Source organism: Crocuta crocuta, unplaced genomic scaffold, assembly GCF_008692635.1.
Source record: "Crocuta crocuta isolate KB4526 unplaced genomic scaffold, BGI_CrCroc_1.0 scaffold525, whole genome shotgun sequence".
Classification (NCBI taxonomy): domain Eukaryota; kingdom Metazoa; phylum Chordata; class Mammalia; order Carnivora; family Hyaenidae; genus Crocuta; species Crocuta crocuta.
In genome coordinates, this window is record NW_027527986.1 from 75,831 (window position 1) to 99,282 (window position 23,452).

Here is a 23,452-nt window from a genome sequence, read left to right on the forward strand (position 1 = left end):
GTGAATTATTAAAAGATTTTATCCTTTCCCAACCATTATGAGGATGCTATTTTCGTTTTTCTGACTAGAGAACTAAAATAAAAATTAGATGCAAATTAGTGCCAATTTAGCTTACTTTTTAGAATCTCAAGTGCTGAACTGTGAAATGGCTGTGATAAAAGTCTATTTTTTCTTTCTGACTCATGGCATCAGGTTGCTGTTTTCAGGGATAAATATATTTCCAAATACAGCTTTGCAACTGGTTTTAAATAGATCTTATACAAAGCATACTGGCTTCAAACAACGTGTGTGTGTGCGTGTGCGTGTGCGTGTGTGTGTGTGTGTGTGTGTGTATGTGTTAACACTGTACTTCCATTGTTAGCCTCTAAGCTTTTCCATTATTTAACCAGTGATGGGGTTCTGGCCAGGCTGCCTCAGAATATGTCACTTTGACATACTGATTACTTTGAATTAAAATTATTTGAGAATAGCTACTACAATGACACTGCTCTCTGTCTCCCTGAAAAACAGGAAATAAACCTCTTCCTTGAAAGGTACCCTCCTTGAACCAGGAAATAAACAGACATTCTGATCACCAGGGATAGGGTATTCAGGGCTGAGAAAATGATATAAACAAGGTCTGTTTAGTTTCTTCACTAATTAGTACCTAAACCTAGGTTTCTTTGTCTTATCAATTCTTCACAGATTTATTTATTTACTTACTTACTTACTATCTAAGAGGTATAAAAGCTGCCTGCTTCAGTCCCCTGTTTGAGCCTCACATTCTTATGGGGCCCCTGTATATACATAATTCAATTTGTTTTTCTGTTAGTCTGTCCTTTGTTAATTTAATTATTAGATCAGCCTAAAGAAGCAAGGGAGGTGGTGGAAAATTTTACCTCCCAGACACCATCTATTTTAGAGCACAGGCCATTACACAGTATAAAGAGTGAACTACCATAAAGAATAGTTATTTTCTATGGAGAGTTATTTTCCTTTTTAGTTCAGATTGCAAGTTAGGTTAAGAAAATGGAAAGAAACAAAATGTTAGCCTTTTGAGAGAAACAATAATCTATTTCCATTACTTCTTGTAAATTATAAGCAAAATATGAATAAAGATAGCAATATTTATTCGGAAAAAATCATGAAGATTGTAAATTGGTGTTTCCATTTTTTTTAGTCTGAAAACCTCATTTGTTAAAGACAGAAGCTATTTCATTTCTACAAAGGAATGTCATGAACTTTTAAGACAAGCACTGTTACACTTTTGTGAACTATCAAAGTCAAAATGAACACTGTCATGAGAGAAAAAAAAGACAACCATAGAACTTCAAAATCATTTAGCTACTCTGCTGTCCTCTATTAGTGTTTTTATATACTCAGTGATATAAAGGAAGCAGAAGCAGGGAGCCTAGGGTGAAACAAGAAAACAGGCACATTATAATAACAATGTGAAGAGACAAAGATGCCACTGTCACAGAGAACCTCATTTTGCTTAATTTCAATTTAAAGGGTTACTTAAGTGCATGGCCTTATGGAAATTCAATGATATGTTATGGTTCATCTGAACTTGTCAGTTGGCCCCAAGCTGCGATAATCAACTTTTCAATGTCAGATTCATTTACTCCTCGAAGAATCCTGAAATAGCCATTCTCTCCCCATGCCTTTCCCCAGGAATTGGCAGCAATCTGCAGGGAAAAAAAAGAGAGAGGGAAAAGATGATTATCATAGTTGGATATTGAATCCTGACTGTAAAAACACAAGGAACTCATGTGTAGCTTTAAATGGTTATTATAGATCACAATTATTAAGAGCCTAAATATTTTCTAAATAAGAATAAAACAGTTATTTATCAGTTACATTAATATGCATGCACACTCAAGTTCACACTAAATAGAACTGGTATAAAATCTCTCAGTTATCATGCATACAATGATAACATATATTTGAAATCCCGTATCAAACGATGTCAGAAAAGCTGCAATTATAGTGTCTCCTATGTAACTTGCCCTGTGCCAGGCACCAGGGGAACAAAGATAAATAACATCTTATTCTGTGTTCCGGAAGCTTGAGGCCTAATGAAGGACAACAACATAAGCCAAGTACTCGGGTAGTACTATGCACAGGGTGCTTTTGAAGACAGCTGAGGGACATCTTGTTTATTTGGATGGTTCAGGAAAGACATTATCGAAGAAGTGCTATATGAGATCCATATTAAAGCCTGGGAATAAATTAACCAGGTAAAAACAGGAGGAAAGGAGATTCAGGTAAAAGAAAATAGTAAAAGCATAAACAGCCAACTATGGAGCAGCACGAAGCACTGAAATGAAGCAATGAAATTATTATAATTAGATCATAAAACAGAAGCAGTCTGGTGGGTTATGAGGCTGAAAGGGAGTAAAGGAAATACATACTGAGAAAATAATGGTGAAAATGATGACAAGTTCTTAAGTTGCTTCTAGCAGGAGAAAAAGGTGGGCAAATTTATATTTTGATGATATTACTCCATGTGATAATGAGAAGGATGGATTTAAGAGGGTAAACAGAAGAGGCAGGGAGACTGGCTAGTAAACTTATAATAATCAAGTCTGATGTCTTAATAGGGGCAGGAAAACTAGGAAGAGAAATAGGAAAAGTATTTGAGAAATATTCAGAAAGTAAATTCAATAAGAATTAAACATTTTCTTTGTACATTTATATTTAATTTTAAAATATGAGATTAACTAAAAGTTAGACTATGTCCAGAATGTCTCCTGGGGTTGAGAGCTTGCCTGAATAAGGGTTTGGAGTAGGGAGCAAAAAACAAAACAAAACAAAAAACATCAATGAAGTATATAAAGATTATCCTGAAGGCTGGAAGGGAGCTAATTGACCACAGGTAAATTTAACAGAAAAAACCCTGAAGGATATATTCCCAGAAGTGGGATTACTGGATCATATGGTAATTCTATTTTTTAATTTTATGAGAAACCTCCAAATTGTTTTTCACAGGGGCCACACCCATTTCCATTCCCATCAACAGTTCATGAGTGTTCGCTTTTCTCCACATCCTTGACAACACTTGCTCTCTCCTTTTTGATATTAGCTATTCTAATAGGTGTGAAGTAATTTTTCACTGTGGTTTTAATTTTCATTTCCCTGATAGCTAATGATATTGAGTACATTTTCATCTGTCTATTGGCCATTTGTATTATCTCAGGAAGAAATTGTCTCTTCACATCTTTTGCCCAGTTTTAGTTGGATTATGTGTGATTTTTGCTATTAAGTTCCCTGAGTTCCTTATATATATTTGGATGGTAACCCCATATCAGATAGATGGTTTGCAAATGTTTTCTCCCATGGGTTGCCTTTTTATTTTGCTTACTGTTTTGCTAGGCAGCAGCCCTTGTGCTTTTCTCTTTGCACCTTTGGTATCATACCCGAGCAATCTTTGCAAAGATCAACATCAAGGAGAATTTCCGGTGTTTTCTTCCTGTGTCTTTGCAATTTCTGGTCTTACATTTAAGTCTTTAATCCATTTTGAGTTAACTTTTATGAGCGGTGTACAATAGGGTTTCAATTCCATTCTTCTGCATATGGTTAAACACTTTTCTCAACATCATGTATTGAAAAGACTATGCTTTCTCCATTGTCTCTTCTTGGCCTTTTTGTCAAATATTAGTTGATTATATATAAATGGGTTTGTTTCTGGGCTCTTGATCCTGTTCTATTGGTCTGTGTGTCTATTTTTATGCCAGTAATGTACTGTTTTCACTATTAAAATTTTGAAATAAAATTTGAAATCAAGATTTGTGATGCCTCCAGTAATCTTTCTCAGGATTATTTTGGCTGTTCAAGGTCTTTGTGGTTCCACACAACTTTTAGGATATTTTTCATTTTTGTGAAAATTCTCATTGGAATTTTGATAGGGATTGCATTGAATTTATAGACAGTTTTGGGTAGTATGGACATTTTGACAATATTAATTCTTCTGATCCATGAACATGGGATATCACTTCATTTATTTGTGTCTTCTTCAATTTTTTTAATCAATTTCTTATCATTTTTAGTATACAGATATTTCACATCCTTGGTTTAATTTATACTAAGTACATGTATTTTTTATTGTATCACAAATGAAATATTCTTTTAGAATAGTTCACTGTTAGTATATAAAAATATAACTGATTTTTGTAGGTTGACTTTTATCCTGCCACTTTGTTGATTTATTAGTTCTAGTAGTTTTTTGATGGAGTCTTTAGGATTGTATATATATATAAAACCATATCATCTGCAAAGAGAGACAGTTTACTTCTTCTAAGCTAATTTGGATGCCTTTTATTTCTTTCTCTTGTCTAATTGCTTTTTCTAGGACTTCCAGTATGTTGAATAAGAAAAGTAAGAGGGGACATTTTTGTTTTGCTCCTGATCATAGGGTGAAAGCTTTTAATCTTCCACTATTGAATACGATGTGTACTCTGTGTTTGTCACATGTGGCCTTTATTATGTTGAGGTATATTCCTTCTAAACCCAATTTTTGAGAGTTTTTAACCACTAAAGAATGTGAATTTTGTCAAATGCTTTGTCTATATCTATTGAGATGATCATGTAATTTTTATCTTTCATTTAATTAATGTAAGATATCACACTTATTGATTTACTTATGTTGAAACATCCTTGCACCCCAGCATGAATCCCTTTGATCATGATTATGATCACTTTAATGTGCTGTTGAATTCAGTTTGCTAGGTGTTTTGTTTTGTTTTTTGAGAATTTTTGAATCTTCATCCATCAAGGATATTTTATTTTCTCATAGTGCCCTTTTCTGGCTTTGGTATCAGGGTAATACTGGCCTTGTAAAATGAGTTCCAGATAGTTCCTTCCTGTTTGGACTTTTTAAGAAGTTTGAGAAGGATTTGGTGTTAATTTTTTTAAGTGTTTTCATTTAAATTCCAGTTAGTTAACATACAGCGTAGTATCAATTTCAGGTATACAATATAGTGATTCAACACTTCCATACCACACCCAGTGCTCAACACAACAAATATACTTCTTAATCCCCATCACCTATCCAACTCCCTCTGATAACTGTCAGTTTGTTCTCTATAGTTAAGAGTCTGTTTCTGGTTTGACTCCCTCTCTCTCTTTTTCCCCTTTGCTCATCTGTTTTGTTTTTTAAGTTCTACACATGAGTAAAATCATAAGGTATTTGTCTTTCTCTGACTGACTTTTTCCTTAGCATAATACTCTAGCTATAAAGCAAATGCCAAGAATTCATTCTTTATTCATGGCTAATATTCCACTGTACATATATACCACATCTTCTTTATCCATTTATTGATGGACACTGGCCTGTTTCCATGATTTGGCTATTATAGATAATGCTGCTATAAACAGGAGTCCACATAGCCCTTTGAATTAGTATTTTCGTATTCTTTGGGTAAATACCTAGTCATGAAATTACTGGATCATAGGGTAGTTCCATTTCTAACTTTTGAGAAGCCTCCATACAGTTTTCCTGAGTAGGTGCCTCAGTTTGAGTTCCCACCAATAGTGCAAGAGGGTTCCCCTTTCTCCTCATCCTCACCAACATTTGTTGTTTCTTGTGTTGTTGATTTTAGCCATTCTGACAGGTGTGAGGTAATATTTCATTGTAGTTCTACAGTTCCATAATGACTTGTGCTGTTGAACACCTTTCATGTATCTGCTGGCCATTTTTATATCTTCTTTGGAACTAAGTGTATTCAGATTCTTTGCTTGTCTTTAATCTCATTATTTGTTTTCTTGCTACTGAACTGTATAAGTTTTTAAAATATTTTGGATATCAGGGTACCTGGGTGGCTCAGTCAGTTAAGTATCCGACTTCGGCTCAGGTCATGATCACATGGTTCATGGGTTTGGCCCCGTGTCAGGCTCTGTGCTGACAGCCAGCTCGGAGCCTGGAGCCTGCTTCAGATTCTGTTTCTCCCCCTCTCTCTCTCTCCCTCCCCTGCTCACAGTGTCTCTCTCTCTCTCTCAGAAATAAATAAAACATACAAAAAATTTTTTTTTAATATTTTGGATATCAACCCCTTATCAGATACATAATATACAAGTAATTTCTCGATTCCAGGCTGACTCTCACTGTTACTTTTGTTTTTGTTTTTGTTTTTTTGTCTTGCTGTGTGGAAGCTTTCTAGTTTGATGTAGACCACTTGTTTATTTTTGTTTTTGTCACTTGTGTTTTTGGTGTCCTATCCTGGAAGTCATTGCAAAGATCAATGTTAAGAAGTGTTGTCCCTGTTTTCTTCACAGTTTCAGGTCTTTCTTAAATGTAAGTAAACCTTTAACCCATTTTGAGTTAATTTTTGTAAGCAGTGTGAAAAGGGGATCCACTTGCATTCTTTCACTTGTGAACATAGTTTTTTCAACATCATTGTTAAATATATTCATTCCCCTGCCACCCATTTTTTTCAGTCTTCAGTTAGGCTATTTTTTTCTGAAGTTAACCTATCATATAAAAAAACTCTACCATTTTAAAATCTTTGTTTTTATCTTTTACTTTCAACTGGTTATTAAATGCCTGGGCAAGCTTTTGTTTTTGTTTTTGTTTTTCTCCTTCATGGAGTTTATTGAGCTTTCTGAATTTTTGGGTTGACGTCCTTCAGTTTTGGAAAACTATTGGCTATCAAGTTTTTAAATATTGATTCTAACTCTCTCTCTCTCTCTCAATCCTTCTGAGAATACAATTACATGTATGTTGAACTGTTTGAGTGTGTCCTACCATTTGTATTCACATTGTTCTGTATTTGCTTTTGTTCTTTCATTATGTTTTTCTCTGTGTACTACAAAATCATTGAATTTTATTTAAGACCACTGATTCTGTTTGCAATTTAACCCATCCAGGAAGCTCTTGATTTCAAAGATTGCACTCACAAATTCAATGATTCATTTTTATACATATTTAAACCCTTTGTTAAAGGTTTCCATCTTTCATGGGGCACCTGCATGGCTTTGTCAGTTATGCAGTCAACTTTGACTCAGGTCATTATCTTGCAGTTTGTGAGTTTGAGCCTCATGTTGGGCTTTGCTCTGACAGCTTAAGCCTGGAGCCTGCTTTGGATTATGTGTCTCTTTTTCTCTCTGTCCCTTCCCTGCTCTCTCCCTCTCTCTCTCTTTCAAAAAATAAACACTAATTTTTTTAAAGTCTTCATCTTTCATCTATATTTTTAAAATGGTTTTTACAATGGCTCTTTTAAAACCAACATCTAACGCATTATCTATTACTCCTATTTGATAGTTTTTCCCCTTAGTTATTGGTCATGTTTCAGAATTTTCAAATGTAAGCTGGATACATTGTTCTAATAATTATAGATTGACCTTGGTATTATTATCCTAAGAAGGTTAGCCCTTTCTTCTCCTAAAGAGATATGGTGAGAAACTAATCACCTCAATTTGTGCAGAAACTGAGTCAGGTCAGGGCATGTGTGTGTTTCAAGTTCTCTTCCAGTAGGAATCCTCGTGCAGGTTTGTCAAGGCTGAAGATTTCACTTTGCCTTCTCATTCCCCTCCTCACCTATTCACACTGCTTAGAAATTTGGTAAATATTCCATGGGAAGAGATGGCTTTGTGTTTGGTTTCCTCTAAATTCTAATACTGCTGGATTCTCTGTCTCCTAGAGGTTTCTCTCTGTCTTTCTGCATATTTCAAATGTAACCTTCAGCTTGATCCCAGACCTACCAAATGCTCACAGGATGGAAAATCTTCTCCAGATCAGCTCTCTCATTTCTTTAAAAATATGATTTGGAAGATTAATTTCGGTACTGTGTTCAACTTTTTTAGTGGTCTATATGGCTTATTGTTATGTAATACATTTTATTCAGTAATGGAAGTCATCCACTTTTTAAATTTTAATGTACTATATCATAGGCCTACCTGTAAATATTTTAAAATGTTCATATCTAATTGTGGGGCAATAAAACTTTTCTGAACTTATCAGTGCTCTTGCAAAAAGAACTCTAATCTACTGGCTCACAAAAAGTGTATATGATATAGAGATAGAGAATATTTGCTTTCACTTCTGCCAGGAATATTTTATCTTCACATTCAATGAGAATTAGATCTGTAGCCATTTGTCTAGTTAATTGATCTGATCCAAAAGGATAATAAAACTTCTCTTATCTCCCCAAGAGGGCCAAAGAGTCAGAGACCAGACAAGGTCTTAAATTAAGCCCCATGGTGCCAGGAGTACTGGAACATTATCTCCCTTGGTCTTTACATGTTAAAAAAGGATGAAGTTCAGCATTCGGAGACATTATCTGTATTTATCTGGCCCTTGCAAAGACATGTTTATATTCCTGAGGGTAAGGGTAAGAACATAAGACCCTTTCCATCCCATTTTAGTGGAATAATTTTTTTCTCTCCTTGCTGGAAAGGAGGAGGTTGCCTGTCTCCTCTATATAAACGGAGAAAATCTACTCTTCTCTGTCCCTCATTTATGAAGCATCAGCTGCTACTTGTATGGATAAAGGCTGTTGTCTCTTATCTCGGCAAGACCAAAGTGTGAGGACCTATGTGGTGACATCTGGCTGTTGTTCTGGATGTGAGCTTCACTCTGGTACTCTTTTCTTCTGATCCATGTTCCTTAATTCAAGTGGGATAACATCTCAGACCCTTCATTATTCTTGTAGAACACTAGTACTACTTAAGGATTTCATATTTTAATTAAACCAAATATTAATTTTTATGTAAAATGTAAACTACTTTAGTGACCTAATTTTTCCTGATTGCACAGATTAATGTTATTCATTCATTCATTCAAGCAACAAGTATTGTGTATATTCCCATTATGTACCAGTCACTTTGCTTTGTCCTTTGGATACAGTAGTAAATAAGGCAGGTACAACACTGGCCCAAGATGAGGATACAGTTAAGTGGAGAAAATAATTAACCAAAATGTGCAATTTAATAGAACATGATAATTTGTGTTTGATTCTTATATTCCTACCACTGACATTAAGCAATTTATCTAAGAGTGACAGCAGAAAGAAATCCCGATTTTATGCCCATGAAATAGTTTTCTTTGAAAATTTTAGATAAGCAATAAGTTCAAAATTGATGGTAATTGTGACAAAAGTAATCTAAAGTGATAACATGCATATATGTGTTGAATTTACGAGAATGAGTGAGTATATGTACGTGTGTGTATGTCTCTGTGTGTGTGCATTTGTGCTTGCATATATCATCCCTAGGGAGGAAATGATGAGGATGAAGGTGAGAGGGTCACAAAAAGTTCTGTGTTTTTTGTTTTTGTTTTTGTTTTTTTGCATGTTCATTCATATTCACTCCATAAATAGCTATCAGGTGTATCAGGTGCTATATGCTAAAAACTGCTGTGAATTCAATACATTAAACAAGTAATTTGTTTTTGCCTCTAAATATTATATTATGATGAGACTGAATAATTATTTAAACTCATTTAGTAGAAATCCTAGATAGAAACTTAACTACAGGCATTCAAACAATATATCCCCTTTCACAAATTATGAATTTTAACTACGTAGCATTAATGTTAACTAACTACTGCAAACTTTCTTTTAATGAAGATAATGATATTTAAGAAAGTTCAGGTTTGTTTTAAGTTTATGTATTTATTTTTGAGAGAGAGAGCGAGCACAGAAGCGAAAGCAGGGGAGGGGCAGAGAGAGAGAGGAAGAGAGAATCCCAAACAGGATCCAAACTGTCAGTACAAACCCAATGTAGGGGCTCAAACTCACAAATCACTAGATCATGACCTGAGCTGAAATCAAGAGTCAGATGCTTAACTGACTGAGCCACCCAAGTGCCCCAAGAAAGCTCAGCTTAAATACAAAGAAGCATCATTCTATTTAAAAGGAAAATACTTCCATATATCAACAAGACAAATGAAAGAGGCGACCACATACTTGGGTGCTTGATTTTTGTGAGTACTTTGTAAAGAAATCTAATTAATAAGAGTCACTTTGATGACTATCACTACTAATATTTAATGTCCTATAAGTCTTAATATGCCCTCTACTGTATATATTCAAATTCAAATTTCATAATAATTACCATTACCTATTCACTCTATTCCTGCTTTTTTGCAGAACTTAAAATAAATATTAAAATGTATGCAATAAAGACCTGGAACAATTCATCAAAGTTCATTTCAATTAATTGGATATTTGAGGTAATATGTTCCAGTCTTCTTCAAAATGTTTCTTATGTGTAACCTTCTGTTAATTTTTATACTAGACATTGTTCCTTTTTCAGTGAAGGAGAATGTATTTGTTATAAGTGGCAAAATCAAAAATAAAGCTCTTTTCCACTATAGGAAATACATATACTTTATATCAACACATAAAACTGATACTAACATTACAAAGCATCATCCATAGCAAACATAATGTACGAACACAAAGTTAACAGATGAGAGAAGTCCAGCCATTACTTTAATATGGATGAGAATAAAACAAAATGTTTTCCTTTTGATTCTTCCTTTGAAAAAAAAATACCTTTTCCTCTTTTATAATTTGAAATAAGAGGAATAGAGGAAAACTGTTATTTTAGTACAAGTGATTATAATGAATTTTCTGCTGGAGAAAATACCACTATTACTAACAATATTACCGTAACTTAGAAATGTGACTAAATAACACAAGCCAGGTGGTAGTGACACAGATGACTCTACCCTATTCACATCGCAGTAGAAATGCAGTTGGAAAGAGGTACCTACCCAGAATTTTTCTTTCTGTCCCTGTGCCCCTTTCAGTGTGCCCCACCTACAAATAATAACACAAAATATTGGAATGGTTAAAAATGTTCGATTTCCATCATGATAAAATGTAAGTTATTGCTAGAGTTTTATCTTTTCTATTTTCCTTATGGCCCACCTGTTTCACTATGGAATTGCAATCATCCCCCTACAAAAATGTGCCTGCAGTTTTCTTTTTGACCATAACCTTATTTATTTGATCAGAATATACTCATCTATGTCCAAATGGCTTAAAATCAAATTCATTTGTCAAAGAAAATAAATTGTAGGACAACTGGGACATGGAGGTTTTAAAGTACTTGAAGATGCCTCCCCTCTTCACATCTAGCTCCCTAAAAGTCTTCCCTAAATGGCATAAACTAAAAATTTCCATGACTACCAATAAACATAACATAAATATAGGTATCTGTCATAAATAATTTTTCATGAAAATATGTATATTATTTTATAAAATGGCTAGGTGCCTAATGTGGAATTTCCATTCACACATGTATGTATGGAAATCCAATGTTTTACTTCTAGTACTGGTCCAGTTTCAGTGTGGCATGTAACAATCCATAAAGAATCCAAGCTTATGTTTTCTCTTGACTAAATCCAGTGAGAGAGATGTTAGTTACTAGACAACATCTAGTAATGAAATGACAAGACTTGTCTAAGATCACAAAGTGGGAGGTGATAAGCCTGGGCTTCAATCCCATGTTCTTCTTCATGTTATATTTGTCTCTAATAATTACACAGTCGTGAACTGCAGCCTGTCTTGAACAGCAACGGTGTTGTGTGGAGGAAGCGTATGGACTACCACTTTCATGTGCTGTGATGGCTCGTGAGAATACAGTTCTGCCCACACAGAGGCCTGCCAATCCACCTCTAGTATCCCAGATCTCAACCTCAGAGTTCCTTCAAGTTAAACCCCAGTATCCTACTCCTGGAAGAGAGACAAATTCATTCAAATACTGTCAACATGTCCATTTGCCAGAGAGCTGTTTTTAATAGGGTTCAGAATAAAATGATGACACCATCACACAGAGGTATTGCCTAAAAAAGGAAGGTTTGTGGTAGAGGTAATCATGGGGGATTCAAGAAAATATATTAATGCATTTAGATCCTTTGTCACAAAAAAGGAGGGAAGAAAAAATGATTTGTAATTTGATGTAACACTGAAGAGCAACTTTTCTTTCTTCTTCGTTGTTTTTTTTTTTTTTTTCCCCTGATAGAATAGAGGCTAGGAGTACTGACTGCTTGGGTCCTCATTTATGCACAGGGAGAGGAGACTGGAATAATTTAAGGTTTCAAATATTCCGGGCAGTTTAATGTATAAGTTCAAGCTAGTTTAATTGTGGAAACCATTTTGCAGTTTTTTTAAATTTTTATTTATTTTGAGAGAGAGATAGAGAGCAAACAGGGGAGGGGCAGAGAGAGAGAGGCAGAATCCCAAGCAGGCTCTGAGCTGTCAGCCCAGAGCCCAATGCAGGGTCTGAATTCACAAACCATGAGTTCATGACATGAGCTAAACTCAAGAGTTGGATGCTTAACTGACTGAGCCACCAGTCTAAACTAAACTAAACTAAACTACTTCAGTTGGGAGTCATCTAAGAAATACAAACTACTACTCTAATTTTTGTTCAATGGCCTGTATTTTTCATATATTACCTACAGTTTGCAAAGATTATCTAAATAATATTTTCAATGATATAGTAGACAGCTATAATTCCTATTTTGCAAACTATCAACTTTTTGGAGTTGCTGTGAGTTTCGGGAAATAGCTACTGTTTATTATAACTTTATGAAGCATTAGTTAAAATACTTTTGTAGTTCAGAAAGAATGCTAGCATTCAGATTATTACAAACATTCTCAAAATGGACAGAAAAACAAATTAAGTCTTCAAATAGAGAGAGAAGAAGAAAGGAAGGTCACTGTGTTTGAGAATTTCAGAGACTAGGATGCTTGTGAAGGAAAATTATATACAAAAGATACTAACCTTTACACAAATTACAGATAAAAAGGACATCACACCTCACTGAGGAAGCTGTTGTGCAGTTCCCTATGTTACAGCCTCTGTGTCAAGTGACCACCAAGGTCCATCCATCACAGGATCTAATGTTTGCACTGCAAATTTCAGTTATCTTTTCTTGCCTGTATCTTTTTAGACAGTTTCTAAGATGGTAATCAACCCATTGAGCTGCAGTGGAGTATTGCAGAGAAAGATACCAAAGGGTTGTTTTCTAAATATCTCATAGTCTTTGAAAGACTGGGAAAAATCACTTTGCCCTAGGAGAATTCCCACTGCTATCATAGCCAATCCATGTAATTAAAACCTTTATCCAAACAAAAATAAAGGTTAACTGGTACAAAGCAAGAAGACTACTTATATTGTTCATTTACAGGAGAGAGTTCCTCTCTTCTTGGTGTATGAAGGTCATTTCTCTCTCTCTCTCTCTTTCTCTCTCTCTCCTTCTCTCTATGTGTGTGTGTGTGTGTGTGTGTGTGTGTGTGTATAACTATATATATAGTTATACATGTAGTTAGTTATAGTTATAGTTAGTTATAGTTATAATTTCTGAATTGTGGTACTGGACTGTGGCTTGCCATTATACCAATAAGATGAAAATTCTAGAAATAGTACATTTTCACAAATATTCTCTTCTAACTCAAAAGCTATATTTGAGGATATGAGGATCTTCATTGCATTCATACATACTTTAAATTATTTATACTCTTCTTTGCTTCCCCTATACATCTCCATTTTAAGGACTATTCATAAACATTTTAGATAAACCATGACCATAACCTTACTCATTGAGAATGTTTCCCTAATTTGTGAATTTGAAACAAATTATACACTAGGGTCACAAGTTGGAGAGATCTGGATAGTAGCTTTTCTTGCTTCAAAAAATTCTACTTCATATGAACTTTATACTGTTCTTTTGCATTTTTTCTACCCAATTAAGTTAAATTGTTTCAGTTATTTAAGAACCATTAACACCTCTTTTCTCTCAAACTTTAGTGACATCTGGGAAAATGCTACTATTGAAGAACTCTGGGCAGCCACTGCACTCCATTTGCAGAGGATGCCTGTGAACTGCTGGCTCCATGGCAGAGTCTATGTTACATCTCTCACTTCAAGCATGTGATCATTTAAGCTCTTCCTGCTGTAGTCATCTTATATGACCACTTTTAGATAGTTCTGGAAATACTACTCTTTTGCATAATATCAAGAGACTTTCTGGAGAGACCTTAAATTCTGTGGAGTAAAGCTTAAAACCCATTAAAGAATGATGCACGATTTTGTACTGCTAAGGTACTAATGTTATGAGTTGAGTTATCAATGTTCTCTTTAAAAAGGATTTTGTTCTTTTCAGATAACTGTGATAATCAATACTACATTTTCTGAAAACCATATTTTAAGATGTCTAGATACTAAAATTCTTGGAACTGAGTAACTACTTTGAATAGGATTTGAAGTCATGGCATTGTTGTTGTTGTTTGTCCCTTGGTTTTGGTTGATTTTGTGCTTGAGGTCCATACATTCAGTGGTGGTCATATTAGATATGTTAAATAAGAGAGAGTTGAAGATACAAATTTCTTACAATAATATGTATTCCCATAAGTACCTCTTTCCAAAAAAAAGCACAGGGTGTCTTATGTATTTCATTCACTTATTTCTGCCTTTATTCAGCAAACTACTTTGTCGTACAAGGAAGATATATCTTCTGCCTTCAAGAAGCTGACAATCTAATGAGACTGATTGTGTCAATTATTTAAGATTCATCGATATTTCTAGTCTCTCACAATTTAGTGACACCTGGGCAAATGTGCTAGTATTGAAAAAACCTGGGCTGCTGTCATACCACATTCCCTGAGGATGCCTGAGAAGTGATGGCTCCTGATACGGAATGAGAAATACATTTAATGGGAGGGAAATGAAACATAATCAAGTAGAAAAGTATTTGAACCCCAAACATTCACTTGATTCCATACTTCCTGCTTTTATAAAAGCATGCTTTATTTTTCTATGGAGAGCAGACATAGAAATTAACTGTCTGCAGAGGGCAAAGATGACTCCCTTCACAGAACTGAGTAGGAATTCTTGAGGTACAAATGGAAGTGTAGATTTTTAGGCACAATAAGTAAGCGCATAGGTCAGGAGAGAACCAGTAACTTCATCTCAGCCTATTCTAAGAGCAGCACTTGGTCCTGTGAGACTGGAGAACAGTGAAGGAGAAGCAGGAAATCAAGTTAGAGAAGCACATTTGGCTCAGGCCACCATGAGCAACCATAACCACCAACCTTAGCATTTATAAAGCTGGGGTTAAGAGTCATGCTAATATGGTAATGACATGATTCAGATCGTCTTTCAGAAAGAAAACTCTGGGGTTCTGTGGGGGATAGATTCCAGGGGATGGAGAGTCACAGCATGAGATGAATGTTGGTCATTAATGCAAGATATGATGAAATTCTAAATAAGAATGTAAGACCCATAAATGAAATATCGTTCACTCTTTTAACACCTGAATCTCCAACACCTAGAACAGAGGCTATGACATTTGAGGTCAACCCTAAATATATATTTGTTGAGGAAGTGAATTAAACTACACGGGCAGAAACTGATTTGAAGTGAATGGAATGAACAGGAGGACACAGATTTGAGAGCTATTTTAGAGATAGAAGTGATGGAGAGTATTATGCTAAGTGAAATAAGTCAGTCAGAGAAAGACAAATACCATATGATTTCGCTCATATGTGGAATTTAAGAAACAAAACAAATTAGAATGGGGCTAAACAATAGAGAAACAAACCAAGACTCTTAGCTATAGAGAAGAAACAGATAGGGAGGTGGGAAGGAGGGGGATTATGTTAAATAGATGATGGAGATTAGGGAGTACACTTGTGATGAACTTTGGCTGTTGTAGGTAAATGATGAATCAGTATATTGTACACCTGAAAAGAATATTACACTGTGTGTTAACTAACTGGAATTTAAGTAAAAACTTTAAAAAAGTGATGGAATTTTTTAGCCAGTTTATACTGATAGAAAGGGAGAAGAAAGAGTCAAGATTAACTCTAGGATTTCAAGGTTGAATGAACAGGTACATTCAAAGTGGTGTTACTTGTGCACTTCACGTTGCACAGAGATGTGTTTCTGACGATCAGGTTGACGTGTCATAGCCTAAGACTGTAATTACAGAGCGGCTTCATCTACTTTTGAGTTATCTCTACTTACAGTGGTTCTGCATATTAACCTTTAAATTCATGACTTTTCAGGGTTTCTGACAGGTACAAACCAAAGAAAGCTGATTATTAAAAGAAATTGTGAAAGAACCGTCCTACAGATTGTAGAATTCTTCTCTGATGAGAATAATTATCTCTTAACTCACTTGTCAAGATAGCCTCTGTTTAAGAATCAAGTTCTTTAAAGCAGGTCTCATATGCATCCAAGAGTCTGGAGTTATAAGGAGAAAAAGTTTTATTTTATATTGATGGTAGGTGTAATATACTGTAGCAGAATCATCTAAACTGAAATGTTGCAATGCATCTGACAATTTACCACTTCAGGAATGCTGGCATGGGCCCAAGAGACTAACAATAGGAATTCAAAGTCATATTTTCTGGGCAGACCAATTCTGTATTAGTGATTATAGATCCACCCAAATTAAAAAAGAAAGTTTCTGAACAGTGAACATGTAAAGAAATCTTATGCAGTACAGCCTATTAGAACAGGAAATTTAGGATGAAAACAGGGAACAAATGTGTAAGAGGGCCTGATATAGAACTCCAGCCCTTCTTATTAAGGAAATGAAAGTCAGATTGGATAGAGGTATAAAGAAACCACCAGATGAGTCTCAATCCAATAACAGTAACAGGACTACCCTGGATATAGAATTCTGCTTTTAAAGGTGAGATTGCAGATAGACAGACTCTCAGCTCTCTTTACACAAAAATTTGAAAGATTAGTAGAGTAAGAATGGGGCAAAGATAAGCAGGCTTTTTGTTGCCTTATGAATGTTCTACCTGAGACACTTTGTAACACCATTCAAAAAACTGCTCAGGCCTGGTGAGTGTAGCGATGTTGAACATGATAGAGAGCTTTAGGGGGAACTAATTAATGCTAGCTCACAGATGAAATAAAACAGACTGTAGGGAAAAGCAAAATCAGATGAGGACATTCCCCATCTCCCTTCATTTTCCACCGAAGCAAAATGTAAATCAAATCAGGCTTACTCAATCTAAGATCAGTTACATTTTTTTTAGACTTTTGTTTAATGTTTATTTATTTTTGAGAGAGAGAGAGAGAGAGACAGAGCATGAGCAGGGTAGGACAGAGAGAGAGGAAGACACAGAATCTGAGGCAGACTCCAGGTTTTGTCAGCACAGAGCTTGACGCAGGGATCGAACTCATGAACTGTGATATCATGACCTGAGCTGAAGTCGGATGCTTAACCAACTGAGCCACCCAGGCGCCCCACATCAGGTACTTTCATTGATATGTTCTGCCAAGTGACTACCAATTTTGTCATAGTTAGGAGAAGCAGATGGAGATTGGTGAAAAATCATGAAAATTTTTTTGCATGAAAATGGTCAGAGATGATAGAGACTCCTAATATTAATGAATCATTCAACCAATACTATTTACTGAGTTGCTGATATATTGATTATCTTACCCTACCCTGATATTTCAGGAAGCAAAAATATTGGAAGTATAATACCACATGTAATTTGACCTATTAAAAAGGAGTACAGAAGAAAATAACAACACAGTTATGTCCAGATATGCTCTGGTCATAATGGTCTGCTATGGGACTAAGAGAACAAAACCCCTGCATACACAGAGTACATGTAGAGATGTTCATAATCATATGAAATGTACTTAGGAGAGAGAGTACAAGATCAAAACTCTCCATCATCAACAATGACAATTAACTAGGGTGGTATCTTCTGAAGATATACTTCGAGGGAAAACTTCAGTCCTTTGATGTTAGGAGGAGAAATGGCTTTATCTTCTCAGGAAATCTCAGCTCTGTAAGGAGACTCAGAGATTATAGTATACTCCAGGTTATGCCTCAGGTGAAATCTGACTCACTGCCTGTTTTCACAAATAAAGTTTTATGTCAAGAATCAAGCTCATTTATTTACATATTATCTCTCAGCTAATGAGCAGAGTTGAATTGTCAAGACAATATGGCATAAAGAATTAATCTGACTCCACTCCATTTTTTTATTTTTTTATTTTTTTAATGTTTATTTATTTTTGAGAGACAGACCACGAGCAGGAGAGGGGCAGAAGGGGAGACACAGAATCTGAAGCCAGCTCCAGGCTCTGAGCTGTTAGCACAGAGCCTGATGTGGGGCTTGAACTCACAAACCATGAGATCATGACCTGAGCCAAAGTCAGTCACTTAACTAACTGAACCACCCAGGCACCCTTCTTTTTTTTTTTTTTTTTTGTAATTTATTTATTTAATTCGAGAGACAGAGTGAGAGTGGGGGAGGAGCAGAGAGAGAGAGGAAAAGAGAGAGAATCCCAAGCAGGTTCACTGCTGTTAGTGTGGAGCCTGGTGCAGGGTTCAATCCCACGAACCATGAGATCATGACCTGAGCCAAAATCAAGAGCTGGACACTTAACCAACTGAGCCAGCCAGGCGCCTCCCCATCTCCAATTTCTTTGCTTCATAGATAAAGCAACTAAGGCTCAAGGAGGTTAAGTAATATTTCAAAACTATACAGTAAGTGAATAAATTGGCACTAGTGTCTAAAGCACAACCAGTAACACAAGCAATAAAAAATAGGACTAGGAGAAGACAAAAATGGGTGGAATCATTTATAGTTGAGATGAAAGAAGGCATATGGGCCTTGGGTAACTTGGAGATAATGCCAAAAGAAATTGAGGACAGACCTGAGGAGAGAGCGTGAAATATTACCAGAGCTATTCTGTGTGCATTCATAGAGATACCATGAAAGGTTTGGAAGGAGGAGGATTGTAAACAACCATAAAAAGATAAAGCCAGTGATGGTGAATAAAGACAGATAAAAATGGAAGAAGTATAGGGTGGAAGGCAAAAAGAACAGTTTGGTCATTATAACAACATTCCAGTCAAGGCTGCATTCATTATACCCAACCATCTCATTTGTATCCAGAAATTTAATGAATGTAATCATTACAATCACAGGAATGGAAAAGAATAGTATTTACTGCATTTATCTGAGGATCAAAATAAATCATCAAAGTTGTCACTTAATATCACAAGTAGTACTCATTCATCACCTGCAAAATTTATATTTCTGCAACCTTTCCCTTTTTATTGTAATGTAGACTTGGACTGACTTCCTGTTTAGTCTGACTAAAGTAGCTAGTTATATCCTACATGTTTCTGTTCAGAGAAGACATTGTAAATTGCCATGGCAACACACGCCCTTTAACAAAACCTGCCAATTCATTCACTCATCAGCAATGTCATATATATCATATTCCTGGAACACAGGATAAAATCTTGATCCCAGATTCTGAAGAGGTGAGCATGTAACATGTGCTTTCAAAAAATCTACAGTGATTACCCTGAAAGTGCTTTCTTTTTCTAGGAACAACTGATCCATACTCCAGCTGACAGAAAGAAGTCAGAAGCTGTTGTACTTCCTATTCCTGATACCCCTTCCCCCACCACATATCTCTAGAAACTCATGAACATTTACTTTACCTAACCTCCATGTAAAGGCTGTCACATTTGATATTTTGAGTGCAACACCTACCATGGAAGGTATTAGTTTATAAAACAAAATCGCAAAAAAGAATTGAAGCTAAATTTAGAAGGAAGCACTCTATTGGGGGCTAGTAAAATCTCATCACACAGGCCACCCACCCAACTCCCAAGCCCAAAGCATCTGCAGATATTAACACTCATTCAACAAGAAGGTTAAATACACTTTCTTGATTATTGAAAGCCATTCTCAGCCCTGGCATAACCCATTGCCCCAGTTCTTTATAAATCTGATGAATTGTCAATAATCATCTTCCTCAATGGAACCATTTGTTCATGTATCATGTCTTTTCTTCATGTTTACCAACAAAGAAATTATTATTTCCAAGCATGCTGATTTTACACAATCCAGTAGAGTTAAAGTGTATGTGACCAAACTCCTACTACTTAGATGGCCTTCTTGGTACCAGAAGAATCATATTATCTAGGGGCCATGAAACTCTTATCACATCTACCAAAGAAATTAATCATTTGCTCTTATAGTCATATTTCTCCTTCCCATCTATTTCTTATTCAATTACTTATATTCCCCAAGTAAGCTGGATTTTAAAAAGTTGAAATAATAAGTATAAAGGGGTAGATCATAGATAAGTACTCATTAATGCCATCAGAATTAGCTCCAAATTATAGTTTCTAAAAATAATTCTGAAAACAGGTTCAGAATCATAAATAAAAAAGTTAAGGAAAGTATGAATTTTTAAAAAAATAAACAAAGTATAAAGTGAGTAGTCTACTAAGTGGCACACGCACTGTGTCACATTTAATCCTCACAAGATAGTGAGGATTAAATTATTATACAATGTAATAGATGATAAAACAGATATATAGAGATTAAGTAACTTGCCAGATATCACCCAAGGAGCAGGACAGCATTTGAAGCTAAACTTGACTCCAAAACACAGCTCTTTATGCCCTATAACATTACCCTAACAATGTGTCCTGAAGCAAAAATGATTTTAGAGACCTTTATGTGTGTGCATATGTAGTACATATATATATACATATATATACGTATGTATATATATAGTTATATAGTTATATATGTTTTATTTTTTTAATATTTATCTATTTTTGAGAGAGAGAGAGAGAGACAGAGACAGAACATGAGCAGGGGAGGGGCACAGAGAAAGAGAGACACAAAATCCAAAGCAGGCTCCAGACTCTGAGCTGTCAGCACAAAGCCCGACGTGGGGCTCAAATTCATGAACTGTGAGATCATGACCTGAGCTATAGTCAGACACTTAACTGACTGAGCCACCCAGGTACCCCTACTATGTATGTTTTATATACCACATTCTTATATATGTCAAGTGAGCTTTCTAAGATTTTTTTTGTTTTTTTATTTAAATTTTTTTTTAATGTTTCTTATTTTTGAGAGAGAGAGAGAAAAAGAGAGAGACTGAGTGCAAGCTGAGGAGGGGTAGAGAGAGGGGGGAGACACAGAATCTGAAGCAGGGTCCAGGCTCTGAGCTGTCCTCACAAGAGTGCAATGCAGGTTGCTCTGTGAATTCATGAGCCATGAGATGACCTGAGTAGAAGTTCCAGGCTTAACCAACTAAGCCAGCTAGGCACTCCTCTAAGAATTCTTTTGAAAACATTGCCCCTACCATGCCTGTACCTAAATAAGAATGAAGCTTTTTTGGGGGGGAGGGGAGGCTACTGTTGTTTTGTTTTGTAAAATGTCAGTGTGTAGTAATAGCAGTTACAGAGTAGAATGGACCTGGTCAGTGGGTCAGTGTTTGAGATGACAAATCAATGAGACACCAATGTCAAACAAGAGAAAACAAATGGAGCACAAACAGTCTGTCACTTTGATTCAGTACTGACAGTCAAAGGCAACACAATTCAATCAGCACTGAAAATAGAAGAAAAATAAAACTCATTTATCAATTTCACCATCCCCAGGTCTTTCTCCACTGCTGCTCTTCTGTTAGTGAGTTGAATTCAAACAATCACAAGAGTCTATAGGACCCCCCAGTAGGTTCTTTGAATGGTTGAATGATAGTTTTCATAGCTGCACCAAATTAGTAGGTCTTATTTTATTTTATTTATTAAGGCTCTTCATGTTATTCATCTCATTGTCCTCAGCATCTCATATCCTAGCAAGGTGTGTAGTAGATAATCATTGCACAGTAAAATTTATTTAAATTTTCAGTTAAGAATCAAAGTGGGAAGGGCACCTGGTGGCTCAGCTTGTTAAGCACCTGACTTCAGCTCCTGTAGTGATCTCGCAGTTGGTGAGATGGAGCCCCACATTGGGCTCTGTGCTGACAGCCCAGAGCCTGAAAGCCTGTTTTGGATTCTGTGTCTCCCTCTCTTTCTGACCCTCCTTTGCTCGCTCTCTGTCTCTGTCTCTCTCTCAAAACTAAATAAACATTAAAAAATTTTTTTAACTTAAAAAAAGAATCCATGTGGGGGGCATTTCTAAATAATTTAAATAATTGCACTTTTTTTCAAAGAAATCAAAATATTTTTGGAAGCCACTCATTATAATAGCCAAAGGATTCTTTTAGCCTTTATATTGTCTTAACTAATTATGTTTTTTCATCACATTTAATTCACATACAATAAAAAAATATACATATATGAATGCTAAGTAAACTCACATAGAAGTCAAATCTGGCAGGACTTAAGATGGAGATCAAAAATATTTTAATGTGATTTGTACCTGCAATTATAGTCATAGATACAAATGCAAAGATTTAGCCAGGACCAACTGCTATTTAGTCTTTCTTTTTCTGAAGACTTTGATATCACCAAGACCAAAGGGAATTTTTAACTATCTATTTTCTGTAACCTCTCAACAACATTTCATCCTATTAACCATTCCTGCCTTCTTGGAACACTCTGTCCCCCAGGTCTGTGTGATAGCTAGATTGGTCTTCAGTCTCTCACCATTTCTGCTTAGTCTCCTTTACTACCCCATCCTTCTCTATTTGACCTTAAAATATTGGAGTGTCTCAGGTTTTGGTCTGCAACCTTCCTATCCCTTCCCACAGTTTCAGCTACCATCTAAATCCTGGTCATCTTCAATGGTTTATCTTTGGGTTCACTCCAGAAATACATATCTTTGCTTACTTGACCTTTCCATTTGAATGTCTCCAGAAATCTTGAATTCAGAAATCTAAGTTGAATTTCTTGATCCTTCTATTTCCACCTGCTCCCCTTTCACTGTTTTCCATACCAGAAATGGAATATCTGTGCAACCTCTTCCTCATGAAGGTTACTTGGGAGTTGTTTGTCAAACTTACCTCTCCAGTCAACATCCATTTCAACAAATTACCAAATCTTGCCAACTGTACAAAAAAATATATCTCACATTCATTTATTCATATTTATAACTACCAACCTAGTCCAAGCTGCCGTTATTTCTTGATCAGAACTTCTGACATTAATTTCCTAATTGTTCTTCCTGTTCCACCTTCAATCCCATAATTTCATTCTCTAAGCATCACATACACTGACCTTCTTTAAAAATGCGAATTATGTAATTTTCCTGTTGAAAGCCCTTGAAAATAACTTCTCTAAAGCTTGGAATCAGGTTCAAAAGTCTAATCATTAACTAACAAGGCTCTGCAATCTTTGTCCTATACCTACTTGTATACATAAAGATTCTTGTCTTTCAACCACATTATCTATATTTGTGTTTATTATAAGCCATTCCTAGTAATTTCCAAAAGACATGGTTGGTGATGAATAGGAGACAGTGAAGCAAAACATTTGAGGCAACATAATCCTTATAAAGAAAGTATAATAAAGAAAGTATAATAATTGGCTGTAGAGCAGGAAGATTTATCCAGTAGTGACGAGCACTGATAGGCACTTAGCATCACATTCCATGTTGGTATGGTAGGGCTTGAGTAGAAGTGTCAGTATAATACAACAATGGAGCTAGGAGCTGTGCACATCAACCTGAACTTCAATTCATAATGTAGACTGGCCTCTCTTGTACCAGAGACCAAGAAGATA

At 35.6% G+C, this 23,452-nt stretch overlaps 1 protein-coding gene across 1 annotated transcript in view; it reads right to left on the reverse strand.

The window, feature by feature from the left end:
• Positions 1–1,496: 1,496 nt before the first annotated feature.
• Positions 1,497–23,452, reverse strand: part of TINAG (tubulointerstitial nephritis antigen) — an 84,372-nt gene continuing 62,416 nt past the window's right edge. Inside the window, exons 10-11 of the mRNA XM_077752880.1 lie at positions 10,694–10,739; positions 1,497–1,667 (exon numbers count right to left, since the gene is read on the reverse strand). Of these exons, the coding sequence (XP_077609006.1) occupies positions 1,533–1,667; positions 10,694–10,739 (181 nt within the window). The 3' untranslated portion in view covers positions 1,497–1,532. The remainder of the gene's footprint in view (positions 1,668–10,693; positions 10,740–23,452) is intronic.